The following is a 24179-nucleotide window of genomic DNA, read 5'->3' on the forward strand; positions in this document are numbered from 1 at the left end:
AACAGATAAAACCACAGATTTAAAACAACACACCACTAACAAAGATACAATAATGAATGAGAAAAGTAAGAAAAAGATTTTAAAAAAAGGCAGCACTCCCCCTGATTCTATAATTATTGCTTATTATTGCTCATTATTAATGTTTATTTCTTGTTTTTGATATGCTCTTCCTTAGTTCAGCATGAAATATGACCCATTAAAGGCCAATGTGCTGAATGTGTGCTTTGAAGCAACAGGAGGATCCAGCCATGGCCTCTGAAAGACGGGAGGGCCACAGACTGGAGTATGTGCTGTTACGCCTCACTCCATTTCCTCTTTTCCAAAAACCCATTAATGCAACTTCATGTTTCTCAAACAGTTGACTATTGACAGTTCCTGTCTAAACTCAAACGTTCATGGGTGCTATCTCATATGCATTGTTTGCCATCTGCTGGTGAGTAGGTGCAATGTTATCAAGGTCCTCTATCAATGTTGGGCCCTGTCTGACATCAAATTAGATCAATGTCAAACATATTCAGTTGTTATTTTAACACGGAACTGAAGACAACAGCACTGTGTTGTAAAAAGGATGTTAATGATAATACATTAAAGGAACAGTAAACGTATAAAACACTCTTTATAAATAAATGATCATAAATATGAATAAAGGAGTAGGGAGAAGTTTTCACTTATATTATCTAACGATGAAATCCTATTTAGTCAAACAACAAATCCAATGCTATAATGCAGAAACCCAGCGTCAATCCTATGTAACTTCTTATTCCCTATACCTCTTGCGAATTATATATTTTGTACATCCTAAATTAATTTATATTTTGGGCTATGCTTAAGTTCTATTTCCAAACCGTTCCACAAACTCATCCCACACATTGAGTTTTTTTTCATGAATTAACTCTTAAATGATGACCGTCCTCTCTGTCCGAGAACATTTTGTTTGTTACCCAGAAGCAAGTAGTTTCTTGCTTCATACATTATGTGTGCAGTCATATCGTCTGTCTATCTACCAGACCCATGATCTTCAGAACATGTAATTTTAAAAACAGTGTGTCTATGATATTTTAAATTGTTTATTGCTTTTTCATGAACCACGTCATCCATGTTATTTGTGTTATTATTGGTCTTATCGTCATCAATAAAACACTGAGGGTAACCTGAGTTCTATAGATCCATTTCTCTATTCTGTTTAACACATTCCATATGCCTTTAAAGCAGTGTTGTTATCCTCTAACACTGTACATCTGTGTATGTATCTAACATCCTCATAATAAGTTATTTTCATATTTATTTCCTGCCTCGATTAGTTATATAATTTATAAATTATGCATATAGAGGTTTTTCATTTTTACAGTACTTTCTAGATGGCTCCCAGTGATCTTGGTGAATTTGTGCTCCACTGTGAACCAGGCTCAGATCCTCCAGCAGGGCCCTTCTCTCTCCCTCCCAAATAAAGACTAGATTTTATTTCATTTTATTGAGCTGAATTGTTTAATCTTGATTTTCCCATAATGCATTAAGCACATTGTAACTCTGTTTGACTGCCAAATAACACTAGTATTAGATTAATCAATTCAGTGTCAGTCAGTGCTGTTTATTGTGAATTCCGAATCATCATCACTCATCATCATCATCATCATTATCATCATCATCATGTCATAGTTTTGGGAAATACAGCACTGACACACCCCAGATTCAGAATTAAATTTATTTCTGCAGCCTCTGTAGCCAAGTTGGATATTATATGTATATCATTAGATTGTGACCAGTCTTTTTCAATTTAAGGTCAGCTGACCACCTCTACCTGATTAACTAACACAATTAATCAAAAAGCAGGTTGCTCAGAGACACTTACAAGAACAGTTTACTTACATGAACATGTTCATACTATCTCCTCTGAAGAAAACCTAAGTACATCTAGTGCTCAAAAGCTTGGACAGGCTATAGTAGCATTATTTAGGAGATTAAAAGCACACCATGTAATACCAGCAGGCCAATGTAGTTCCACTACTGAATACCACAGGCACACATTACGTTTAAATCGTCGTTACGTTGCATTGTTTAGGCCTAAATCTACCACATGTGTCCTGAACATTAAATTTGAGGACGTTACCCTGATCTCAAAACACTAGAATATAACGTCGCTTCTCATTGGTGCATTCCAACTGTCCATCAAAAGGAGTGTCCACTCACATACGGCATTACATGCCGGGGTGGATATTGTCAATGTACAGTGTGCTGCAAAACTGTTTGACAATTTCACGTCTAAAGCTTTTTAAAGAAGATTTAAGCAACTAGCCCCTCGTTTACTACATTGCTACTGGCAGGTATGTACAGTTAAACTACGGTGATACATTTCGGTAACATTTTGTATCTGTTATCACGCGCACAAACACCCAGGAAACAAGTAGTTACTAAACTGAGATAGATGGTAACCAAGGTTTAGGAAATCGTTATCGGTGTTTTGTGATGTAGCTGGCAGCTTTTCGGCGACTTTGTTAATCGGACCATTGCTGTAAGGTAAAGTTAAGTCAGGGATGTTGTAAGCAAGTACAGGCCAGGCTGGGTAGGAGCACTTTGCAAACCGGGGGAGGGGAGGGATATAGGTTAGCTGAGATGAGAATTTTCTCCCACCTCGAGGAAAGCGAAAGTGATTTCTCTAAAATTATATGACTGAACAAGTCTGTATTTCTGCCAGAATGAACGCATTGTGGTGTTACTTTCGTGGACTGAGGTCGTTTAATGTGTCGCCTTCGCCGACAGTAAAAATCATCATCTAGCGAAGTGCTGCGTTTCTGTACCACTGTCAAGTTACACACAATGACAAACAGGACTTCCGGTTGACATTGTGACAATAAAATTATCGACTTGAATTTATGTTGGAAACAGCATTTCATGCATATATTTAATGCCACTGTTTAATATTTTCCTAATCTACATTTTACTGACAGAGTACGGGTGCAACAGCATTAGGCTTCCTATTCTTACTGCTCCATATGTAGAAAAAAAAGAACTTGTGTTTCTATCAATCCTACCCATCATCCATATTATTGATATAGTCCTAGTGCGTTTGTCATATTCTACACTGTTTATCCTTGTTGCTCTTTTTCGTTAACCACATCATCCATATTATTATTATTATTATTATTATTATTATTATTATTATTATTATTATTATTATTGGTCTTATCGTTATCAATAAAACACTGCGGCTAACCTGAGTTTCTATAATTCCATGTCTAATAACACTGTTACACACGCAATGCCTGTGCCTTTAATGCTGTTTTTGTTATCCTCCAATATTGTATTATAGTATTCCTTCTCACATAACCTGATAATATCAGTTAATTATTTTTTAGATTGTATATTTTTTAGATTAATTTTCGGCCTCTATTAGTTCTATAATTTATGAATTGACTAAAGAGTTTTCTTTTTGTAGGGCATTTTCCTTTTTACAGCACTTAATAGGCGGCTAATCCCGGTTTATCTTGAAGAATTTTTCCATCGATTTTTTTTTATTTTCTTATACTCTATTAAAATCCTATTTCAATGTGACTTTTTGTATTGTCCGGTGTTGCCTTTGAATTGCCTTTGTCGTTGAAAGGTAGCCTACCGTAAACTAGCCTTGTGTTGTAGGTATTTAATTACAACACAAGCTTACTTAAAAAAAAAAAAATCTACGTCAATGCATATTTAATTGGAATGTAATACAAATGCTGCTTTAAAAATACTTTAAAGGTTCAGGGCTCATGAGACAATGTTGTATTGACTCCCGACTTGGAACATCTGTGTCTCGACAGAATCCATTCCAACTCATTTTCCAATATGGAAGGATAATAAGCTTCGTTAATATTTGCAAAAGTGTCTTTATTTTGGTTACATACGGCTGTGCTTCCGGTTTGCTCGGGTCTTATTTGGAGGGACTTCACACAGCTGTGTTTAGTACAGCCAGTGCTGAACTGTTATGATGTGTCAATAAGTTATAAAGGTGGACGGCACCAATGATGAGAGGCCCCCCCCGGCACTTGAGCAGGATATTAGAGGTATGTTCAGACATTAAGGAGACGTTCATGACAGAGAACTTGTGCTTTCATTGATTTCCCGTTAAAACCCGCTCGCTATTTTCTCAACCTCTCAGTCAGTCACTCTGAAAAATTGTTATTATCGCAGCTTTGGACATGATGTCCGCCTGCTGGCTTTTCCCCTTTGAATTTGTTGGTTTGCCATCGACATTTCATTGAGAACCAGCGTGATACACCAGACGTTGTCACTGTTACTGTGTTGCTTAAATATGTCTGCACTCCTGTTTGAAATCGCCGTGTGAAATAAATGGCAAAGCAACTGTTTCTCAGTGAGGTGGTATGACTTGCCTCCCCCCCCCTCCTCCTCCTCTTCCTATCCGCATCAAATACATAGCCACGAACCTGCGTTGTATGTAAACGGACTGTTGCAACAGCACAAACGGCCATTTCGACCACAGTTCAGTCCATTGGTTTTGTCAGCAGCTGTACGACAAGCTAATACTGTTTGGGAAACCATTGCATGTTAAAACCGTGACACGTCCAGTTAGCAGGCTGTAGAGCTAGCAAGCTAACTAGCTACTTTTATTCCTAGTAACACTGCTAGGAAATGGAGCCACTGGCCAGCAAAACGTTGCCCACAGATGCATGTGCCTGGAGAGAAAATCCCCAGTTTAATTTATCACTGTGGATGTTTTCCAACTCGGAGTGGGAGACATTTCGGCGACATTGTCATCGGAGAGTTTGACAGGAGTAAAATATCCCCACTACTGTAACGTACTTGGGGTTTCTCCTCCACACCAAAGCAAGATGGACTCTCATTCGGCTCGTCTGTCTTGTCAGAGCTCAGATCGACATTTTGCACGGAGATGAAAATGTGTGCTTAGAGATGGGAGCACATTAGGTAGGCAAACGGATCGTTTATTCGCATACCTCGCACGTTATGTGCTGATAATGTGCGCGAGAAGCTCGATACAGTAGCTCAAGACTTACACTCCCAAGGCAGGCAGTCCGATCGGGCATCAGCAGTTTTACCTGAGCACAACACAACTAACGTTAAACCTCTGCGTAGCAAAAATAGTCACTGCAACTGTGCCTGCTTCATTTCGGCCGTATACTTTATGAAATGCATGCAGTGGTCGAAGGGTTTTTGGCCTACATGTTTGGTTTTGGCCACAAGGGCGGATCGACTGCACGATTGAAGTGATCAGTAATCAGATCAGACAAAATGTCCCACCGTACATCGAAGCTGGCGAGGTCTTGTGCTTTGCAGTGTCAACCACGAATGATCTATTAAAGTTGCTATGCACACATTTTTTTTCTCCCCCCCCCCTGCAGCCCAGCTCCTGTTGTTGGGAAATTGTTGCAGAGATGACAGTGTAACATGACTGAGAACGGTGTCTTGTATTTTATAGGTCATCGTCATTGCATGACAAAGGCTGTGGCAGATTCATCTTCATCACTCATACAGCATTTCCATACTTTTTTCTTCAGTAAGTATCCCCGTTTTCCACTCAACATTCATAAATACACACACTGGCATCTAGTCTGGATGATGTCCAGAGGAATACATTGAGTCATTCATTCATTGATTGATTGCTAATTTCATTTATGTCATAGACACAGAACAAGTGCAAACATGTAGAGGAATTCAAACCAGTGATGGAAAATATACAGACATTATTAATTACCAATGATCAGTAGTTTTGCTGATTTGTATGTATGCAGAACATTAAGTGTGCAGATAATCTAAAGACAACATATTGCTATGAATACTTTTTGACATAAACCTCTCTTGGGTTTTATATGACGTCACTTAGAGACCTTAAAAGGTAACTACCGTTTTTTTTTCAACTTGGACCTTATTTTTTTGTGTCCAAGTGACTGATGGGAACAAGTATCTTTGAAACTGGTCCAGTTTAAGCGAGACAAGCTACAATGTAAGTTAATAGGGCAATTATCCAGCTTGTAATCACCTCCACAAAAGTGATTGTTTTGCCACCGACTGGCTCAGATTATTATTATAAGTGTTTGACAAAATTATGAAAGGATCCCTTCAGAGATAAACCTTTAAAACCTCTTTAAGACCTTTCTGTTTAACTGGAAACGGCAATGAAGTCGCTAGCGCTAAACCCACCAGACTCCATTTAAAATAAGAAATAGTTTTAGCGTGTATAGAGCCAACATATTTTCACATGTAAATCTGTAAACTTTGTGTTTATTTCAACAAAAACTAGCGTTGTGAAGGTTGGAAAAGTGGAAAGACAATACAAAACAGCTTTTCATGGTTTTTATTTTGTTTCTGTCGTATTGTATTTTACGATGCTAAAATTACTGTTTATTAACAGCTGGTTTAGCGAATGTCATTTGGTGGATGTTTTTTTTTGTTTAAAAAAAATGATCTTACTCTTTAACAGAAAGGTCGACCTCCTTAGAAATCCTTTCCATAATGTGTTCAGACACTTAGAATATTAATCTGAGCCTGTCAGTGGCAAAACTAGCACACTTGTGGAGGTAAATACAAGCTGGACAATTGTCCTATTAACTTACATTGTAGCTTGTTTTGCTGCTGCCTATTGCAGCGATCTCGCTTAATACTGGATCAATGTCAAAGATTGTTGTTCCCATCAGTCACTTAGACACACAAACATAGGAAAATAGGGTCCAGGTTGGAAAAAACGGTAGTTACCCTTAAGTTGAATACAGTGCATCAACGTGAAAAGGGGTCAGGTGCAATTGACTTTTCTTGACTTTGTTACATTTAGCCATTGTTTTGCTGAATGACTTATATTGAGTAGCACAGCTGCAGTCCATTATAAGACACATTATTGATGACACATGAGCATAGGGGTGGACCAATACAGTTTTTTAGGGCCAATACCAATTATTAGTAGTTAATGAAATCCTGAACCAATATGCATTTACAGTAAGAATGAAAATTTTTGTCAACATGAACAGTTTGGAATGTTACAGCCTTCAACACAATTTTTTGTTTAAAAGCTTTAAGCAGTTATTTTTAATAAAACTGAAACTTTAAACATTATATCCAGTAAAATAGTTTCCTGATGTTCATGCTAACAGTTTGTTTGCAGGTGTTGCAGACTGCTTACATTGTAGCTGAGCCAAACTAGCGGTCTTTTTATTAACTTTATTGGTAAAATAAAACACAGATACAGATAATGTGCAAATTGCCAAGTATCGGCCCGATAATTGTTCAATACCTTCATGAGAGTGTAAGGAAAAAAGGAAAAATCCAATTATTGTACCGTGGTGTTCCCATAATATTTATAAAGAAGTCCTCAATTCTCTGTGACCCCTCAACTCCAACATGTGGCAACATGGCAGAATCAAGGTAACATTTCACTTTTAAATCACTTTATGTAACTACTGATGCGATGGACTGCAGCAGTTCTTGAGGTCTGCGGCTAACTCACCACTTTCTGTTGTGCCTTTGTTCCTGGTACCTTTTTTTCCCCGCAACAAAAACCTGCTAAGGAAAGCTCTAAGAAAGCAAAGCGTCCAAAATGCTCTTGCGTGGCCCTTGTAGTGACCAGTAACGGAGAAGAGCCAGTTGCCCACTGGTCAACAGCGCTGACTAGTACAAACATATTTTGGTCAGATTCCAATCATCAGTCGTCGGTTTTCTTCCCGTGTTTTCTTCTTGCCCACAATGCAACACAAAAACCCCATGTCCATGGCAGGTAGGAGGCACTCCTTTTTGTCAACCATGTAATAAAGCCTATGGTGTGACACTTCACCTGCCGGTGATGATGTGAAATGATGATCATTTATAAGTGTCTGGAACTCAACTCCAAATACCACCAGCTCCAAATACCATGTAGTTCAGTGATCTTGAACTCATCTTATAACAGTGATTAAACATACAATTGAGGATGTAGTTATAATTAGTATTATGTAGTAATATAGTATAGTAATTAATAGTCATAATTATTATGAAAATCCTGACTATAGTTCCATCAGGGGAATACCTACATTTTCTAAGTGATAAATATTTTGGATGCATTAACCTGTCAAAATAAAGGCCTAAAATGGCCAAACAATATTCTTAAAAAAAAAGAACTGAAAACACTTTAATATCTGCTTATTTATCGCAAGTAAAAAATTGTTAGTTTTTCTCATATCGTGCAGCCCTACAAAAAACACATGCTATATATATTCAAATCACTTTAATATTGTCAAATCATAATCTTAGGCTTCTTTACAAGTAAAACATTTAGTGATTCCAAGCCAACATGATCAAAGCTTTGTAGAACAATGTTAGGACACTTCTGCCCACTCAACATAGTCAAACTTCAACTGCACATTCTTTAACCTTTTTTTAAAAATATTTCCAAATGAGCCTCCAACAAAATGCCAAAAATGTCCATATTTTTTCCATAATTTTGACTGATATTGCAATTACGACATGATTCACGATACTGGAGGGACAGAAATGACACGTTAACGTTAAATAAAAATCTGTTCCAAAAGAGAGATTATTTTCTTTAGTCTGTAGGATAGGATTTGTTGGTCGGAAAATCAGCACCACAATACTCAATTCAAAACGGTTTGACACATATCTTGCCATTGACAAATATTACATTTCTATCTTTATGACTGTAGCTGGGCCTCCTGTTGCAGCTTCATAATAAGAGCACTCCAGCGTGTGGGGAAATAAAGCATGGATGGAAATACTTAGAAGTAGTCTAGATTGGAATGATTGCTTTGCAATCGCAGTGAGACATTCTGGACCATGACATATGTACATCCACTTAATACTCATTGGTATCAATTCTTCTCATTGATATTAAAGTACAGCTCTGTAACTTTTAGACCATTATTTGATAGTAAGTCTATCTAATTTAATATCTAAGGCACTACTAAGTACATCAGTTGTAAATCACCTTTCTTTGTAGCTTACTGTGATGTTACTCATGGGTCCTCTAAGGCAAGTTAAGAGAGAAAATTAGCATAGTAAATTAAGGCTGATGAAACAATGGTCAGTGGGGGGATCATTAAGCTGCTAACTTGCTCCTCTATAATTAAATCAAATGAAGACAGAAACTGCAATTGAGGGGTTTAAAGAGACTTTGAGCTTTAAATCAATCCCACTTTCCTCGTGCCTTTTATCTGACATGGACAGAGATTGGCAGCCATTTTGGTATTTAGAATTATTTTTACTATAGCTGGAAGCCAGAGTTCAACTCATTTTGCTAATTACTTTTGATAATTATGACAAGCACATTTAAATGTATTACAGATCAGTTTCTCAGGATCCAATCTGTATTGATAATTATTTACTCGTATGGAAATTTAGCTTGATGTGATTAATAATGTTTATATCATAAATTACATACATATTTGGCAAGCCTGTCTAAAGTCATTGCATGTTCTGGTTAGGTCATGCACATTACGGCACGTATCATCACACTCACAATTACAAACCGCCAACACTAACTATCATGGCAGCAGGTAGCTCTCCTTTCATAATAACACTAATAATGATTTTACATAACCAGTGATGCACATTAAGACATTATGGTGTGCCCATCTGTGGTTGTTTAGGTGCGGTAGTACCATGAAGGGTGGAGGCAGAGGTAAGGAGCCACCTGTTGCAGGGGAGGTCACTGGCAAGCGCCCCAAACGCAAGTGCCTGCAGTGGCACCCACTCCTGTCCAAGAAGGCTCTGGATTTCTCTGAGGAGGAGGAAGAGGAGGATGAAGAGGAGCTGGAGAAGGTGAGTGGGTTTGACGACTTGACAGGTCATTTAATCTAGGGCTGCACGATACGGGGAAAACATCTTTGCCATTATTTTGACTGATATTGCATTTGCGACATGATTCGCGATATTGCCGGGATTGAAATGACACTTTCACGGACAATTATTAAAATTAAAAGAAATTAAAATTCTTAAATATTTTTTTGCAACAATCTGTACCAAATAGAGATTTCTTTCTTTAGTCTGTAGGATATGTAGGTTGGACCATCAGCACCACAATACTCGGTTCAAAATGATTTGACACGTATCTTTCCATTGACAAGATATGTGTCAATGGCAATCGTGATTATGATATTGATGCTAGCTCTTAACCCCCCCCTTCCTCCAAACCCTATTCAGTACACTTGCACTTCATGTGCACTGTACATCTGCCCATCTGCAATTTTTTGTAATGCAACAGTTACCTTTTTTGTACTGTAGATATTTGTTTTTATGTATTAATTGTTTATTTTATATTAACATTTGTTTATGTGTGCACCTTTCACCAAGTCAAATTCCTCATAATGTGTACTTATTGGGCCAATAAAATCTTTTCTTGTTCTGATTCTGATTTATGGCTTTGTTCTTAGCAGCCAGAGCTGTGTGGCCAGGACCAAGGCTCGCAGCAAGTGCAGTGTGGAAGCACAACAGAGGAAGTGGAGGAGGACTCGAATGAGCAGCGTGCACGGCGGCCAATGAATGCCTTTCTCCTCTTCTGCAAACGCCACCGTTCCCTGGTGCGGCAAGAACATCCTCGCCTGGATAACCGCGGGGCCACCAAGATCCTGGCTGACTGGTGGGCTGTGCTGGAGCCCAAAGAGAAGCAGAAGTACACAGACATGGCCAAGGAGGTGACACTGCTTTTCTACTACCATTATATGGGGCGGCTGTGGCTCAGTGGTAGAGTGGTTACCTGCCAATCGGAAGGTTGGTGGTTCAATCCCTGGCCCCAAGTGTCCTTGGGCAAGACACTGAACCCCGAGTTGCCCCCGGTGCTGCGCATCGGAGTGTGAATGTGTGTGAGAGTTTATCTGATGAGCAGGGGGCACCTTGTACGGCAGCCTGTGTGTGGATGGTGAATGTATCCTGTATGATGTAAAAGCGCTTTGAGTAGTCGTTAAGACTAGAAAAGCGCTATATAAAATACAGCACATTTACATTTCTAACTGACTCTTGGTGGTACATTAGATAGAAAGTGTCACTAAAATGTCCCAAAAAGATTTGTTTTGCACGTGTCACCACCCAAAACAAATAATTACGAGTGGTAAAACAGACCATTTAAAAGCCCTGCTATCAGCTTCTTACTGTGAGTGTTGGGGTATTTGAAGGTGCTGTATTTCCATTAACACTACTCTGTGCTAACAATCCCACAATTATATTTGATTTGAGAATTACAGTGTTGGAAAGGTTACTTTGGAAATGTAATAGGTTGCCGATTACAAATGACCCTATTAACTATTTCAATTACTTTTATCGAAGTAATGGAACTTAATACATTTAATTACGTTTTGATTACTTTTCTAACTAATTGAACCATTTTCAAATGGTTAAACCTGGCAGTGTTAACCTTACAGCAGCACACTCCTTTAAAATCCTTCATCACATGATTTCAGATTGGAATTAGGGCTGGGAATTATATATTATATTGATATATTTGATATTAGACTAGACATTACTGACATTTTTTTCATCTAAAATCTCATTGTGAAAATATTTTGTTAAAGAACCAATTGTCAACCCTATAATATTGCTACAATATCAACATCGAGGTATTAGGACAAGAATATCGCAATATCTGATTTTCACCATATCGCCCAGCCCTAACTGGAATCATTTCATTTTGAAGAACAGCCACCCCAAAGTCAGACTTCAGCACCTGTTTTTAATATGAGATCATTCTGAGGTCATCATAACAAAACAAAACAAATAATAACCTGGCACACAGCCCCAAATCTGAAATGAAAAAACTATTGAATAAACCAATGTCCTATTCTATTTTTTTTTTTCTATTCTTACAGCTAGCTAACATAACTAGCTTCTTATGCATGGCGACCACTATCAACTACTGGATATGCACCAAGCTAAATATGCTGCTAAAATACATCTTCGATACACATTAGAAGCCCGGTGTGTCATGCAGATGATATGCATGTCGTCCCTAATTTATTTATTATGATTGCTTGCAGGTACTGTGCACATAATACATGTATACATACATACCTGCAGATGTTTCCTGAGTTTGGACATTTACATCTATAGCTGGCAAACATTCTTTGCATTGCACGGTTATGTAGGAACCCTTCTCAGATTTTTGTTTGAAATGATTTTTATATTTACAGCACTGGAACGGGTTTTTGTCCATAGCCACAGTGGCAACTCTCAGACAGCTTGAGAGGCGATTTTACCCTCAGAAGGGCGGTGTGCAAATTTCAAACAGGAGAACCAATCCAAAGCATCGGAATAACATCACACTTTACTAAAAAGTCCTATTATCCTATTTTATTGTCCTACTGGAGTGAAAACGCTAGAAAATAGTCACATTTAACAAGCTGCCATCAGATAAGTTTTACATTCTTTTCAGAAAAAATGACTGATTAATCGGTTATCAAAATAGTCGACGACTAATGGATTAATTATTGCAGTTCTAGATCAAAACAGACCCACCCAGTACTGATAAAGCAGATTAATAGAACTTCTGACTGTTTCTCTTATTAGATAATACCTTAGAATAGTTCCTGTTTTTAGTAAAAAACTTGGGCTGTAACCAAATCCATTCTGTCCTTTCAGTACAAGGATGCCTTTATGAAGGCCAACCCGGGTTACAAGTGGTGTCCCACCACCAGCAAGCCGGTGAAGAGCCCTTCCTGTCAGCCTGTCAGCAGCAGCCCCCGCAAGAAAGTTTGGTCCTTCTCTTCCAACTCCACCAAGGACTCCCCCACTGCCAAAAAAGTGCCCAAAACTGACAGCATGCCACAGTTAAACTTTGCCATGGCAGGTATGTATAATATATGTATAATACCAGATGGTTTGTACAATGTCAGTATGACAAAATGTTGGATTGTTTTTGTAATTACTGTCATTCTCTGTCAGACCCTACAAAGATGGGAGGCCTTAGCATGCTGCTGTTAGCTGGGGAGCATGCCCTCACAAACAGAGAGGTAAGTCACTGTTGGAGGTCACTTGTGTGTATTTTTTTGTTTTGTTGAGCTCCTCAGGAAGGCAAAGGGAAGTTCTTAAAGATAATTGTATTGTATCTCCAATAATCCCAGATGCTAGTTTGATCTGTAGCAAACGTTTGTGTTTTTTTACATGATGCTATTTAAAAATTTGTTTTATTTACCGGAGTGACTAACCCCAGTGTTCTTGACCTCTCTAGATCCCTTCCAGCACTAAATCTAGTTTACCTGACACAGCCAGCGAAGGGAACTCCTTTCCAGGGGATGAGGAAGAGGTGTGTTTCTTTTACCCTCTATACTGTTTATTTTATACTTCAGCTTAGTAACGCAAAAAAGTAATCAACAAAAATGATAACAGATTAAGCTACCCAGAAGTTTATAGTGGTTCAAATTACCCCCGCCTTTATCAGATATTACATGTTAACGTATCAATACTTGGAATCTAATAATGAACAGTATGTTATTCTGAAATTCTGCATAATGGGTGATTTTACATTTGGTAATTTCAAATTAAAGGATTCAGTAACAACATTTGTCAAAAAGGTTGTACACCCAGTTTCCCCAAGATTGATGACGTGAATGTGGAATAGCTGAACCCACTTTAACACTGATATGTTATTTATTAACTTACAGAAGTGACTTGTTTTTGCTCGCCCCGTTTCCATCTACAGATGTTGTCTGGGACAATACCGAACCGAGTGCCTGACATTACTGAGAGCAGGGTTAAGGCTGCCCCTTCCGCACAGGCAGAGGTACAACTGTATTTCCATTCATTAATCATGCACAAAATATCATTAGAGTTTTTTTTCTACAACATTGCTTGTTGCTTTGGTTCATGACCGTAATGTTAATGTGCATAGACACCTTTTGAAGCAGTTGCTGACATACATACAAAGCTGCCCCACAGTATATACCTTTTTCACAGCAGACTGGTCATAGCAGGAAAAGCACAGGTGGGATTGAAAACATTAAGAGTGACTGCGATGCATTTAGGTGAGCTACATATCCACTATGTCACTGCAAACACCAGACTCATTTCAATCATTTGTGGAACCACAATCATCGATGTCTAACCAGAACATGGAAAAAAATGATCTGCATAGCCATTTCAGCGCCCCCCTCAGGCCAAAATGCCAGTAATCTAACAGGCCCTTTGATTCCATGAAAGCTGCTGAGTACAGACAGTGTGCTTTCAAGAGTTGTTCACTGCTGCACTGGATTGGATCAGTCACCAATAGGGCTGCACGATTATGGCCAAAATGATAATCATGATTATTTTGATCAATATTGAGATAACAATTAATTATCACGATTATTTGTTGATTTAAACCAAAACAAATTTTATATTCACATAGGCTATTTATAACTGCTTTCACATCTATATTGTGCTACATTCCTCTTATGTTGAAGTTCTATGTTGTACAGACATACAGCTGCAACACATGTAAATGAAAATTATCTGAAATAAATAGCTTAGGATATATTTAAAAAAACGTATCTCTGAGAAAGGTCCTTGACTTGTTTTCAACAATAACTGAATAAAAGATGGACGCTTCTCACAGAGTGACAGCTGTCTCATTATGAATGGGTCCAGCAGGCTCCGTCTCACACGCTATTACTCTACGAACTGAATTTAGTTGCATTCAATAACTTCTTCTGTGTTTTTTGCCGTGGCGTCCACAATAGCAGAGTGACCCGCGGTAACAGTAATACAAATACAGGTTTGCCTCTCCTGCTTAACAATATACAGCTGTGTTAATAATAGTTAAAACTGTGGACAAATGTCAGAAGTGGGGACTGGCGCTGTCGCCGCTTTGTCTCCGTATTGCTAGGAGCCGTGTGTGAGTGAATTAGGGCGGGGCTGCGTGGAGAGTAAGAGGAGAGACACAGGCACGGCTTTACAGAAGGAATGGGTCATATAACGCAACATTAAAACATATCGATGTAAACAACATTGCTTCGTTTGTTGAGAGGCAGCGGATGCGAGGACATTGGGTGCACCGGTGCAACCTAGAGGAAAAATGCTACTCGCACCCTAGGGCCCTGTGAGCTAACGGACACTAACTCGCACTGGTCACTGCTGTTGTCTGAAAAACAACACAGACGGGACAAAATGTTGCGTTTACTGGTAAACCTTGTGACCGATGTATGACCAACTGCTATCTGTTTTCCTCCCGTTACTCTGTCCTCTGTGACTGTCTACATCTAGAAACTAAGCTGCGCAGTGCAGGGAACAACTCTGACTGGGACATGATCAGACAGTAGTTTATGGAGCCGGAGATTGGCTTTGCAAAGAAACTTGGAGCGTTCTATGAACGGAATGACTTATTTAAAATATCGCTTGATTACGCAAATTTGATCATGGGAAGCCATAATCGTGATTATGATTAAAATTTGATTAATTGTGCAGCCCTAGTCACCACAATCTTTGGTCTGAAAATCAGGTTGTACAACAGAGCAGATATTTACCTTGCAAAGTTTCTTTAATTCTGACAGTGTCTATGCTTTTAGACTCTGATTCAGCTGTGCAGCTAGGGCTGGGCGATATGGAGAAAATTACATATTATGGAACTATTTTAAAAGCGACTTTTGCGAAAGTCCTAATACCTTAATGACAATATTGGGGCGATATTTTAGGGTTGACAATTGGTGCTTTTTCACAGTGGAATTTAAAAGGAAGGTAAAGGTAAAAGTAATAGAAGAGCTGGAACAGCCTGGTAACACAAAAAATGACATCACTTTACTGTAACGCAGCCTTTAAAAAGGCATACTTTGTTGTCTTTTATTAGAAAGGTAATCCACACTGTTAATTAGCCCCCATGATAATAAATGCATCATTTCAGTCAGATATTTAGACATGAACTGCTTTTATTTCTCCTCTCTGGCAGCTAAAAGAGTCTTACCTTATTTTTAACTTAAAATTCCCACACGGCTTTACAGTCTTATAGCCTTACTTTTAAAAATTTAGACATTCAATCTAGTGCGTGCGTGCGTGCGTGCGTGCAGTACAGGCCAAAAGTTTGGACACACTTTCTCATTCAATGCGTTTTCTTTGTTTTTGTGACTATTACATTGTAGATTATCACTGAAGGCATCAAAACTATGAATAAACACATGTGGAATTATGTACTTAACAAAAACGTGCAAAATAACTGAAAACATGTCTTATATTATATTTTCTTTAAAGTAGCCACCCTTTGCTCTGATTACTGCTTTGCACACTCTTGGCATTCTCTTGATGAGCTTCGAGAGGTAGTCACCTGAAATGGTTTCCCAACAGTCTTGAAGGAGTTCCTAGAGATGCTTAGCACTTGTAGGCCCTTTTGCCTTCTCTCTGCGGTCCAGCTCACCCCAAACCATCTCGATTGGGTTCAGGTCCGGTGACTGATCACTCTCCTTCTTGCGATTTCTGCGAAACTTGCGATTTCTGAGGCTGAACTTATCCTCAGCAGCAGAGGTGACTCTTGGTCTTCCTTTCCTGGGGCGGTCCTCATGTGAGCCAGTTTCGTTGTAGCACTTGATGGTTTTTGTGACTGCAGATGGGGAAACTGACCTTCATGTCCGCTCGTTTGTCTTTACTTAGCTGATTGGTTCTTGCCATAATATGAATTCTAACAGTTGTCCAATAGGGCTGTCGGCTGTGTATCAACCTGACTTCTGCACAACACAACTGATGGTCCCAACTCCATTAATAAGGCAAGAAATTCCATTAACCTTGACACCTGTGAAGTGAAAACCATATCAGGTGACTACCTCATGAAGCTCATTGAGAGAACACCAAGGGTTTGCAGCGCTGTCAAAAAAGCAAAGGGTGGCTACTTTGAAGAAACTAGAATATAAAACACACACACACACACACACAACTTTGTTGAATATCACTTTTAGCGGTTGCTATAAATGAATTTTCCAGCGGGTGTCACCGTTTCATCTCATATTGTTTCTGACTATGTTGTCTGCCTCCACATGCTCCTAGAGTTATCAGCAATCATGAGAGCAAGAGAACCAGCTTCATGATCCCCACTTCATGAGCCACTTTAAAGCACAGGCCCACATTTATTCTTAAGCACTGTGATCTTATTAAAAACACAACATGTGACAAACCATGTTCCTGTATGTTCACAGTCATCTCTCTCTGCGTCACCTGAAGGAAAACCATGCGGGCAGTCCGCTCTCTTTCAGCTGGCTGAGGTAAGGAATTTAAAAGTTTGCAAAGAGTTCATAGTAACACATTGCGAATTTTTTCAATAAGTGGGGAGAAAACATCCGATTGACCAGATTGGACTATGACATCACTTATCTTTCACGCCAGGGATTGACAGATTGTAAAAATGTGATAAAGCTGACAAAGTTCCCTTGTTCATGAGTGTGCTTGTTGCAAGAAAGAGCTATAACTAGAAAGCAAACATTGGCATTTTGTTGCTTTTAGTGATAGGGAGTCTTAATTATGACAATTGCTCCCTTTACTTCCATACGTTTTGTCATTTTATCCATATACGATAGTACATTTTATAATTCCCAAAAAAAACCGTGTAATGAGTGTCAAAAGGAATAGTTTACTGCCGTTTATTTAACTATACACGGGGACCAACAGATAAAGGTTCACATATTACAAGTGTGTCTTTCAATCATTGGCATAAGTCTGATCCTGTGTCATTTGACACGTTAATAATAATAATAATAATAATAATAATAATAATAATAGATTAATGCTATCAGTAGATAACACATTAGTGTAACTAAATAGTGCTTAAAAATATAAAAGATTTGTTCCGGGCACACTGTAAAAGGTTTTTGTCACCAGGAGGAAAGACGCATTCAGTCATGGCAAGATTAATAAGAACAATAGAAGAAAAGTTACACAATGCAATTAGTAGACATTTATGATCCACTTAGACAAAAACTATAGAAATGGAATGTAGAGATGTATTATTAGGTCATAGATTTTATATTTGTTTGCTTAACATTGAGTTTTTGTCTTGTGTTTGGTCAGATGTGCTTAGCGTCTGAAGCTGGAAAGATGGACCCAGTGGAATGTGAGCCTAAGGACAGCTGCTCTACAGCCTCTCTCCAGCAAACCACCGGCAGGCCAGGGGGCAAGGTGCAGACAGCCGACAAGGACGACTGTCCTTCCTCCCCCCACACATCGGGCCTCGTACCTTCACTCTCCTCTGTCACGTCTACCTCCACCGATGTCATCCAGCCACAACTCAGCAGCCAAAACGCACGTGTCAAAAACAAGGGCAAGAAAAAGGAGGGGGCCAAGTCGAATGATAACGACGAGATCCCTTGCTTGGCGAAGAAGATCATCAAGAAGTGCAACCATGCAGAATCAAACGTGGACAGTGTCTTCAGTACAATTGAGGCAGTGGCCAAAGGCGCTTGGAAGGACATGGAGGAAAAGCCCAAGAAAAAGATCCCGAGCAGTCCGATTGCCGGCAACACTGGTGGGCCCAAAAAGAAGAGTAAGCCCAAAGTCAAGACCCCTGTCAAAGAAAGAGAGGAGGAGATGGTGGAGGACAGCGGGCAGTGTGGGCAGTACAGTTCCTCTGAGGTGGAAATGAAGGAAGAGATGGCTGAGGCCAGTCCCAAGGCTGAAGCAGAAGAAGCCAGTATAGGATGCTCAGAGTTTCAGAGCAGCGCTGCAGAAGCCCACCATTCCCCCGGCAGCCCCTCGCCTGCAAAGCTCAAAGAGGAAGACAAGGGGAAGGAGCGGTCGAATGACGGGACCTTTGACTCCAACCCAGAGAACCACGGCTCCAGGAAGTCAGAGCGGAGCTGTAAAGGCGCCTTGTATAAAACCCTGGTTTCTGAAGGAATGCTGACTTCACTGAGGGCCAATATTGACCGAGGTATCCATTTCGATTCCAGGGCTAAATGATTCATAAATGTAGAAGGCATGATCTAGTCTGTGTATGTTATGTAGTGTAGGGGTCTCCTACGTTTTGGGTCAAATATCGTGATACGAACCGAATCCTGGGTTTGGTGTATTGTTACAGCCCTATAGTATACACATTGCAAAAGACACTAAGTAGAAAACTGCACTTTAAAATGGTTACTGGCATTCTTTTTTTTAGATTTAGAGCCTTTTTTGTTCAATTAAATCTTTAATTTGTTTAAAGTACCCATATTATGAAAAAAAACACTTTTTTTCTGAAATTTGGGGCATTATTTTGTGTCTCTGGTGCTTCCACACGCATACAAACAAAAAGCTGCCTTGAGCTGTTCAACATCTGCACGGCTTTCTACGTCACTAGCCAAGACGAGGTGGCTAACCGTAGCGCATGCTAGCGCTAGCATGCTAGCTCGTTCTCAATGGCAAAACACTGCTACAACACACACTAGTTCACCATAATCTACAAAATAACTACTTCCATGTCCCTGTTCTGCAGGTATTCCACAAGTGCCCCTCGTCTAGAAGAAGTCTCCCAGCTAATCCTGCCTTGTACTGATCAAAATTGGAGAAAGAGTTATCTAGCTGATGTGATCTTACCTAGCTACTGCACATGTGCGTCTCCCAACAAAGAAGTGAGATGTCTCACTCTGTTGCTAAAACAAAGACCTAAACACACAGGTTCAAAACAGGATCTGTGGCAGTGTGCAGTACATCATGAATACGGTGTTTTTTTGAAAATTAAACCATGTAAACCTATTCTGGTACAACCTCAGAATACAATTATGAACCTGAAAATAAGAATAATATGGGCGCTTTAATACAATAATTATTTTTCTTTCTTTTTTTTCTTTCTCAACAACCAATCTGTTATGTATTTGAGTAGAAAACAGAAAGCAGCGGCACACATTAGGATCTGTTTATTTATTGTGAGTAATATTGTTATTGCAATATTTAACAGCGTTATCGGATATTGCATATTTTCCTCATATCATGCAGCGGAATTTTATGACTCATGTTTTAATGTTAATAATACATGTGGCAGAATAATATGTTAGTTTTGTGTAAAGACATTTTAGTTTTTGAAAGAACTTAAAAAATTGACTGTTGGTGGCCCCCCCTGCAGTAGCTCCAAGCTACTATTGACTACTGATGTAGTGAATGTCTATACAGTATATGAATGGATTGTTGTATTTGTGTCTGCAGGGAAAAGAGGTGCTTTCCGTGGTTCAGACCATGATGCAAACTGGAGCGATGACAGCTGGACAGTTTCTCAGATAGGACCTAACAACCCCAAGAAGCTGAAAAAGTCCAAGTCCAAAGATGAATGTTCACAGGGGTGAGTCATGTCACGTCTCATTACTAGGGGTGGGTCGGTAAAGCATAGTATCGCAATATTTGAATGATGAAAAAACAGAGACATGTATATTTTTAGATAAAACAGATGTTGACAACGGTTCCTTTTGGGGACATAAGTAGAAATTGGGAAACATTTGAAGATGGGAAAAAAGGTATTAAATTGCAATATGTCGCACAATAATGCAATATGTTTAAAATCGCAATAATACCGTTTTGTGACACGAGTATGGTGATGATATGGTATTGTGAGGCCTCTGGTGATTCCCACCCCTATTTATGACTATTTTGTACCTTTCTGTGTAGCATGTGGTACAATCATGTTATAGAATGGCCCCCTGTCAGTACTAATGCAAATCTGAAATATCTAACAATATATATTGTTTGTACATCCATTTAACTCTGTTACTTATTCTTAACCCAACTACACCAGTCAATAATCACATCTGCTGGATTTATGGATGCCGTTCACAAGTCCTGCTCCGTGTCTTATTCTCATAATTGTGTAGAGATTTGAGGAATGTGACTCCAGCTAAATAACATACATCAAGATGAGCAGCGCAAGCCTCCTAAACCTTTCCAAATAAAGGCCAATATCACAGAAACCTTTTTACGACATGACACAATACACTTCATTGCCCCTGGCATTTTGAGCACATTGATGCTGTATACATTACAAACAGTGAGTAGTGATCTACATTTAGATTAAAAGAGACCAGTCAATATATAGGAAACTGTTGATTAATAAATATAGCTGGTGCGATAGTAGCAGGTAATAAATAAGTACAAAATCCTATTGAATAAAAAAAGAACATTACATTACTACTAGTCAGTTGCCAACATATTGCACAGACCCTCTATTGTCTCTGAGTCTGACCCAAAGTAAACCGGAAGTAGTCCCCTGGATTAGCTATTGGAGCTAACTGCATAGGGATCTACATCAGGGTCAACCAACCAGCTGACAAATCTAGCTGCTTATTCATCTGCACTAATAACAAACGTTAGTTTCTTATGGATTCATATAAGAAAGTCGCCTGACGTGCTTGGTAGCGTTGCATTTGACTCATGTCCTGGTTCTCCTTCTCCATAAACAACGTCAAATCAAGGAGAGGGTTAACTTTTCCTGCTACAGATTTCTCACTGTGGTCAGACAGAACTGGGGAGACAATTTGTTTCTCTCATTATAGCTAAGTTTTTCAGATTAGTCATAATTTTGTTTTCAGTTACTACATCATATTTAACTGTCAACCAAGTTGCGTGAAGAAAACATTATGAACAAATGAAATGGAAGCTATGTAACAACCTTTCTGTAGTAGTAGTAGTAGTGTAGTAGTTGTAGTGTGCGTGTGCGTGTGCGTGTGCGTGCATTTAGTGAGGAGGAAGCTAGTTGTGATGCTCTCACTGTTTTCCCCTGCAGGACTAGACCAAGATACGTTACGCTTATCTCTGCAGGGAAATACGAATGCTTTGACATCTGCTTTGTTTAAGGTTAGGTTAGGCTGCTGATGATATGCTTAATTATGTAAACTCTGAACTTGACTTGTCAGCCTCGGGAAACTGGAGGAGGAGTTTGAAAGGAAGTTTAACAGTCTGCCACAGTATAGCCCAATGACATTTGATAAGAAGGGGATTGCTGTCGCAAAGAAGAAGAAGACTGACAGCCCCATTGTCCCGGAAGAAGTCTCTAAAGCGGGGAAAGGTAAAAAAAAAATCAAATATTTCTCCACCTAATGATCATCCATGCCCCTCTCTGCAGCTGATTGTAGAGTCATGTTTTTCACACTTGTTCAGGACCTGTTTTCTCTTTGTTAAAGCAAAAAAAACATCTCGACTCCATAACATAACATTTCCATGCTCTTTTTTTCTTTTTCTTTTTTTGTTGCTATATCAGGGCCATCTCCATCTCAGAAAAAGACTTCATTCCACAAGATTGTTAGGAAGCACAAACACAAAAAGGAGAAACCAGGTGCAGTGGACAAAGGTGAACTAGAATGTCAATGTTTGTGCATTATAAAGCAGGGATGTGAACATTTTAAGAGGTGTTTCTGTAGCAGTTACCTATTACCGAATTTCCTAAACAATATTTTGAATGTCTAGTTTTGTTTTAAAATCCCCTTTTAATGAAATAACAACAACCTGAATTATAGAATTAACCTTTTTAAAGCACAAAAAGGCCATTATTCGCAGTAATATAGGCTGTCATGTATGTACAACACTCATGCTTCAATGTGCACCATTTATATTGTTATATGTTATATTCAAAATTAGCTTTTGAGGCCTATGTGCAAACAATACACTTATCTGGTTAAGTCAAAATGACATTGAACCAGGGGTCTTCAACGTTTTTGAGCCAAGGCCCCCTTAACTTTGAGAGACGGAGCAGGGACTCCTACCACATATATTGTATAAAATGAAGTTGCATATTTAACTGGCCCTACAATAACATGCAGGGGAGCCTAAAGCCTTTATGCAAACTTTTTAGTGCATAGAATACTAAGCTATTAAAATAATAATTGTTGGCATGATTTATAAAATCATGTTTTAATGTTTAAACAATCACGTGTGTCAGTGAATCCTTTGGAAGAATTGCATCTGTAGAGGGCTACTTTAATGACTATGACCCTGTAAGCCTATCGTGTGTGTGTGTGTGCGTGTGCGTGCGCGTGCATGCAAATTATTAGCAAATTATATTTGCTAATAATATGTTGGATTCATGTTAAGACATTTTAGTTTTCGAAAAAAAACTTTTAAAAAAGTGCAATAATTTGGTGCCCCTCCCCCCTGCAGTGACTCTGAGGACCCACTACAGGTCCCGGACCCCCTGTTGAATAGCTCTGTACTAAACAAATGAACAAGGACCTGTTTTCTCTGTATCTTCCCTTCTTGTGACGAGTACTGAAACACTGCTGATTTTCATTGTTACCTATGTACCCATTCTGAACTTTTTTCCCTCCACAACAGTGGTACAGAGTGATTCCACCATGCTGGATTCAGCTTCAAAAGCCAAATCATGTGCCCCTGTTGCCATAATGTGCCCAGATGTCCAGGGCCACACTAGCATGGAGATGCTAGTTGGTAGCCAGAAGAGGAAGGCTAGGAAGACCAAGATCACACACTTGGTGCGCACAGCTGATGGCAGCGTGTCTCCAGCCGAGGGTGAGTGATCAACCATAAATCAGTTTAACAATTGATCAGTGTGGCGGTAACAAAGATGAGTTTGTCCTAGGGCTGCAAAATGAATCAAATTTTAATCACGATTTCCCATGATCAAATTTGCATAATCGAGCAATATTTTAAATGTGTGATTCCGTTCATTGAACGCTCCAGTTTTTTTGTTTTTTTTTGCAAAGCCAATCTACAGCTCTGTAAACCCCTGTCTGATCATGTCCCAGTCAGAGTTGTTCCCTGCACCACGCATCTTAGTTTCTAGACGTAGACAGTCACAGAGGACAGAGTAACGTGAGGAAAATTCCACAACAGATACCAGTCAGTTATACGTTGGTCACAAGTTTTACCAGTTTACCAGTCAACTCAACATTTTGTCCCATCTGTGTTGTTTTTCAGACAACAGCAGTGACAAGTGCTAGTTAGCGTCTGTTAGCTCACAGGGCTCTAGGGTTCTAGTTAGCATCTGTTAGCTCACAGGGCTCTAGGGTTCTAGTTAGCATCTGTTTGCTCACAGGGCTCTAGGGTACTAGTTAGCGTCTGTTAGTTCACAGGGCTCTAGGGTGCTAGTTTATGTCTGTTAGCTCACAGGGCTCTATGGTGCTAGGTACTGTCTGTTAGCTCACAGGGCTCTAGGGTGCTAGTTTATGTCTGTTAGCTCACAGGGCTCTATGGTGCTAGGTACTGTCTGTTAGCTCACAGGGCTCTAGGGTGCTAGTTAGTGTCCGTTAGCTCACAGGGCTCTAGGGTGCAACTAACATTTTTCCTCTAGGCCGCACCGGTGCACCTAATGTCCTCGCATCCGCTGCCTCTCCACAAAC

The 24179-nt window shown here is 39.3% G+C and overlaps 1 protein-coding gene and 2 long non-coding RNA genes across 12 annotated transcripts in view; all 3 read left to right on the top strand.

Annotated features, from left to right (window-relative positions):
- Positions 1–104, top strand: part of LOC116700433 (uncharacterized) — a 23956-nt gene extending 23852 nt beyond the window's left edge. Inside the window, exon 3 of the long non-coding RNA XR_004334653.1 lies at positions 94–104. This is a non-coding gene — a long non-coding RNA (uncharacterized LOC116700433). The remainder of the gene's footprint in view (positions 1–93) is intronic.
- Positions 105–2199: 2095 nt separating this feature from the next.
- Positions 2200–24179, top strand: part of bbx (BBX high mobility group box domain containing) — a 28374-nt gene continuing 6394 nt past the window's right edge. Inside the window, exons 1-15 of one of the 10 annotated variants that reach the window (XM_032533540.1) lie at positions 2204–2321; positions 3975–4037; positions 5429–5506; positions 9579–9750; positions 10362–10622; positions 12559–12766; positions 12862–12929; positions 13148–13222; positions 13619–13699; positions 17070–17135; positions 17938–18796; positions 20044–20176; positions 21741–21892; positions 22085–22174; positions 23155–23349. In XM_032533540.1, the coding sequence (XP_032389431.1) occupies positions 9592–9750; positions 10362–10622; positions 12559–12766; positions 12862–12929; positions 13148–13222; positions 13619–13699; positions 17070–17135; positions 17938–18796; positions 20044–20176; positions 21741–21892; positions 22085–22174; positions 23155–23349 (2347 nt within the window). In that variant the 5' untranslated portion in view covers positions 2204–2321; positions 3975–4037; positions 5429–5506; positions 9579–9591. Of the gene's footprint in view, positions 2322–3914; positions 4038–5428; positions 5507–9578; positions 9751–10361; positions 10623–12558; positions 12767–12861; positions 12930–13147; positions 13223–13618; positions 13700–17069; positions 17136–17937; positions 18797–20043; positions 20177–21740; positions 21893–22084; positions 22175–23154; positions 23350–24179 lie in introns of those variants that run through there. The other 9 variants (XM_032533541.1, XM_032533539.1, XM_032533547.1 and 6 more) reach the window with 9 other exon arrangements.
- LOC116700405 (uncharacterized) lies at positions 11836–12246 on the top strand. Its single transcript, XR_004334642.1, has 3 exons — positions 11836–11925; positions 11998–11999; positions 12066–12246. It is a non-coding gene; the product is annotated as an uncharacterized LOC116700405 (long non-coding RNA).

Source organism: Etheostoma spectabile, chromosome 13 (assembly GCF_008692095.1).
Source record: "Etheostoma spectabile isolate EspeVRDwgs_2016 chromosome 13, UIUC_Espe_1.0, whole genome shotgun sequence".
Taxonomy (NCBI): domain Eukaryota; kingdom Metazoa; phylum Chordata; class Actinopteri; order Perciformes; family Percidae; genus Etheostoma; species Etheostoma spectabile.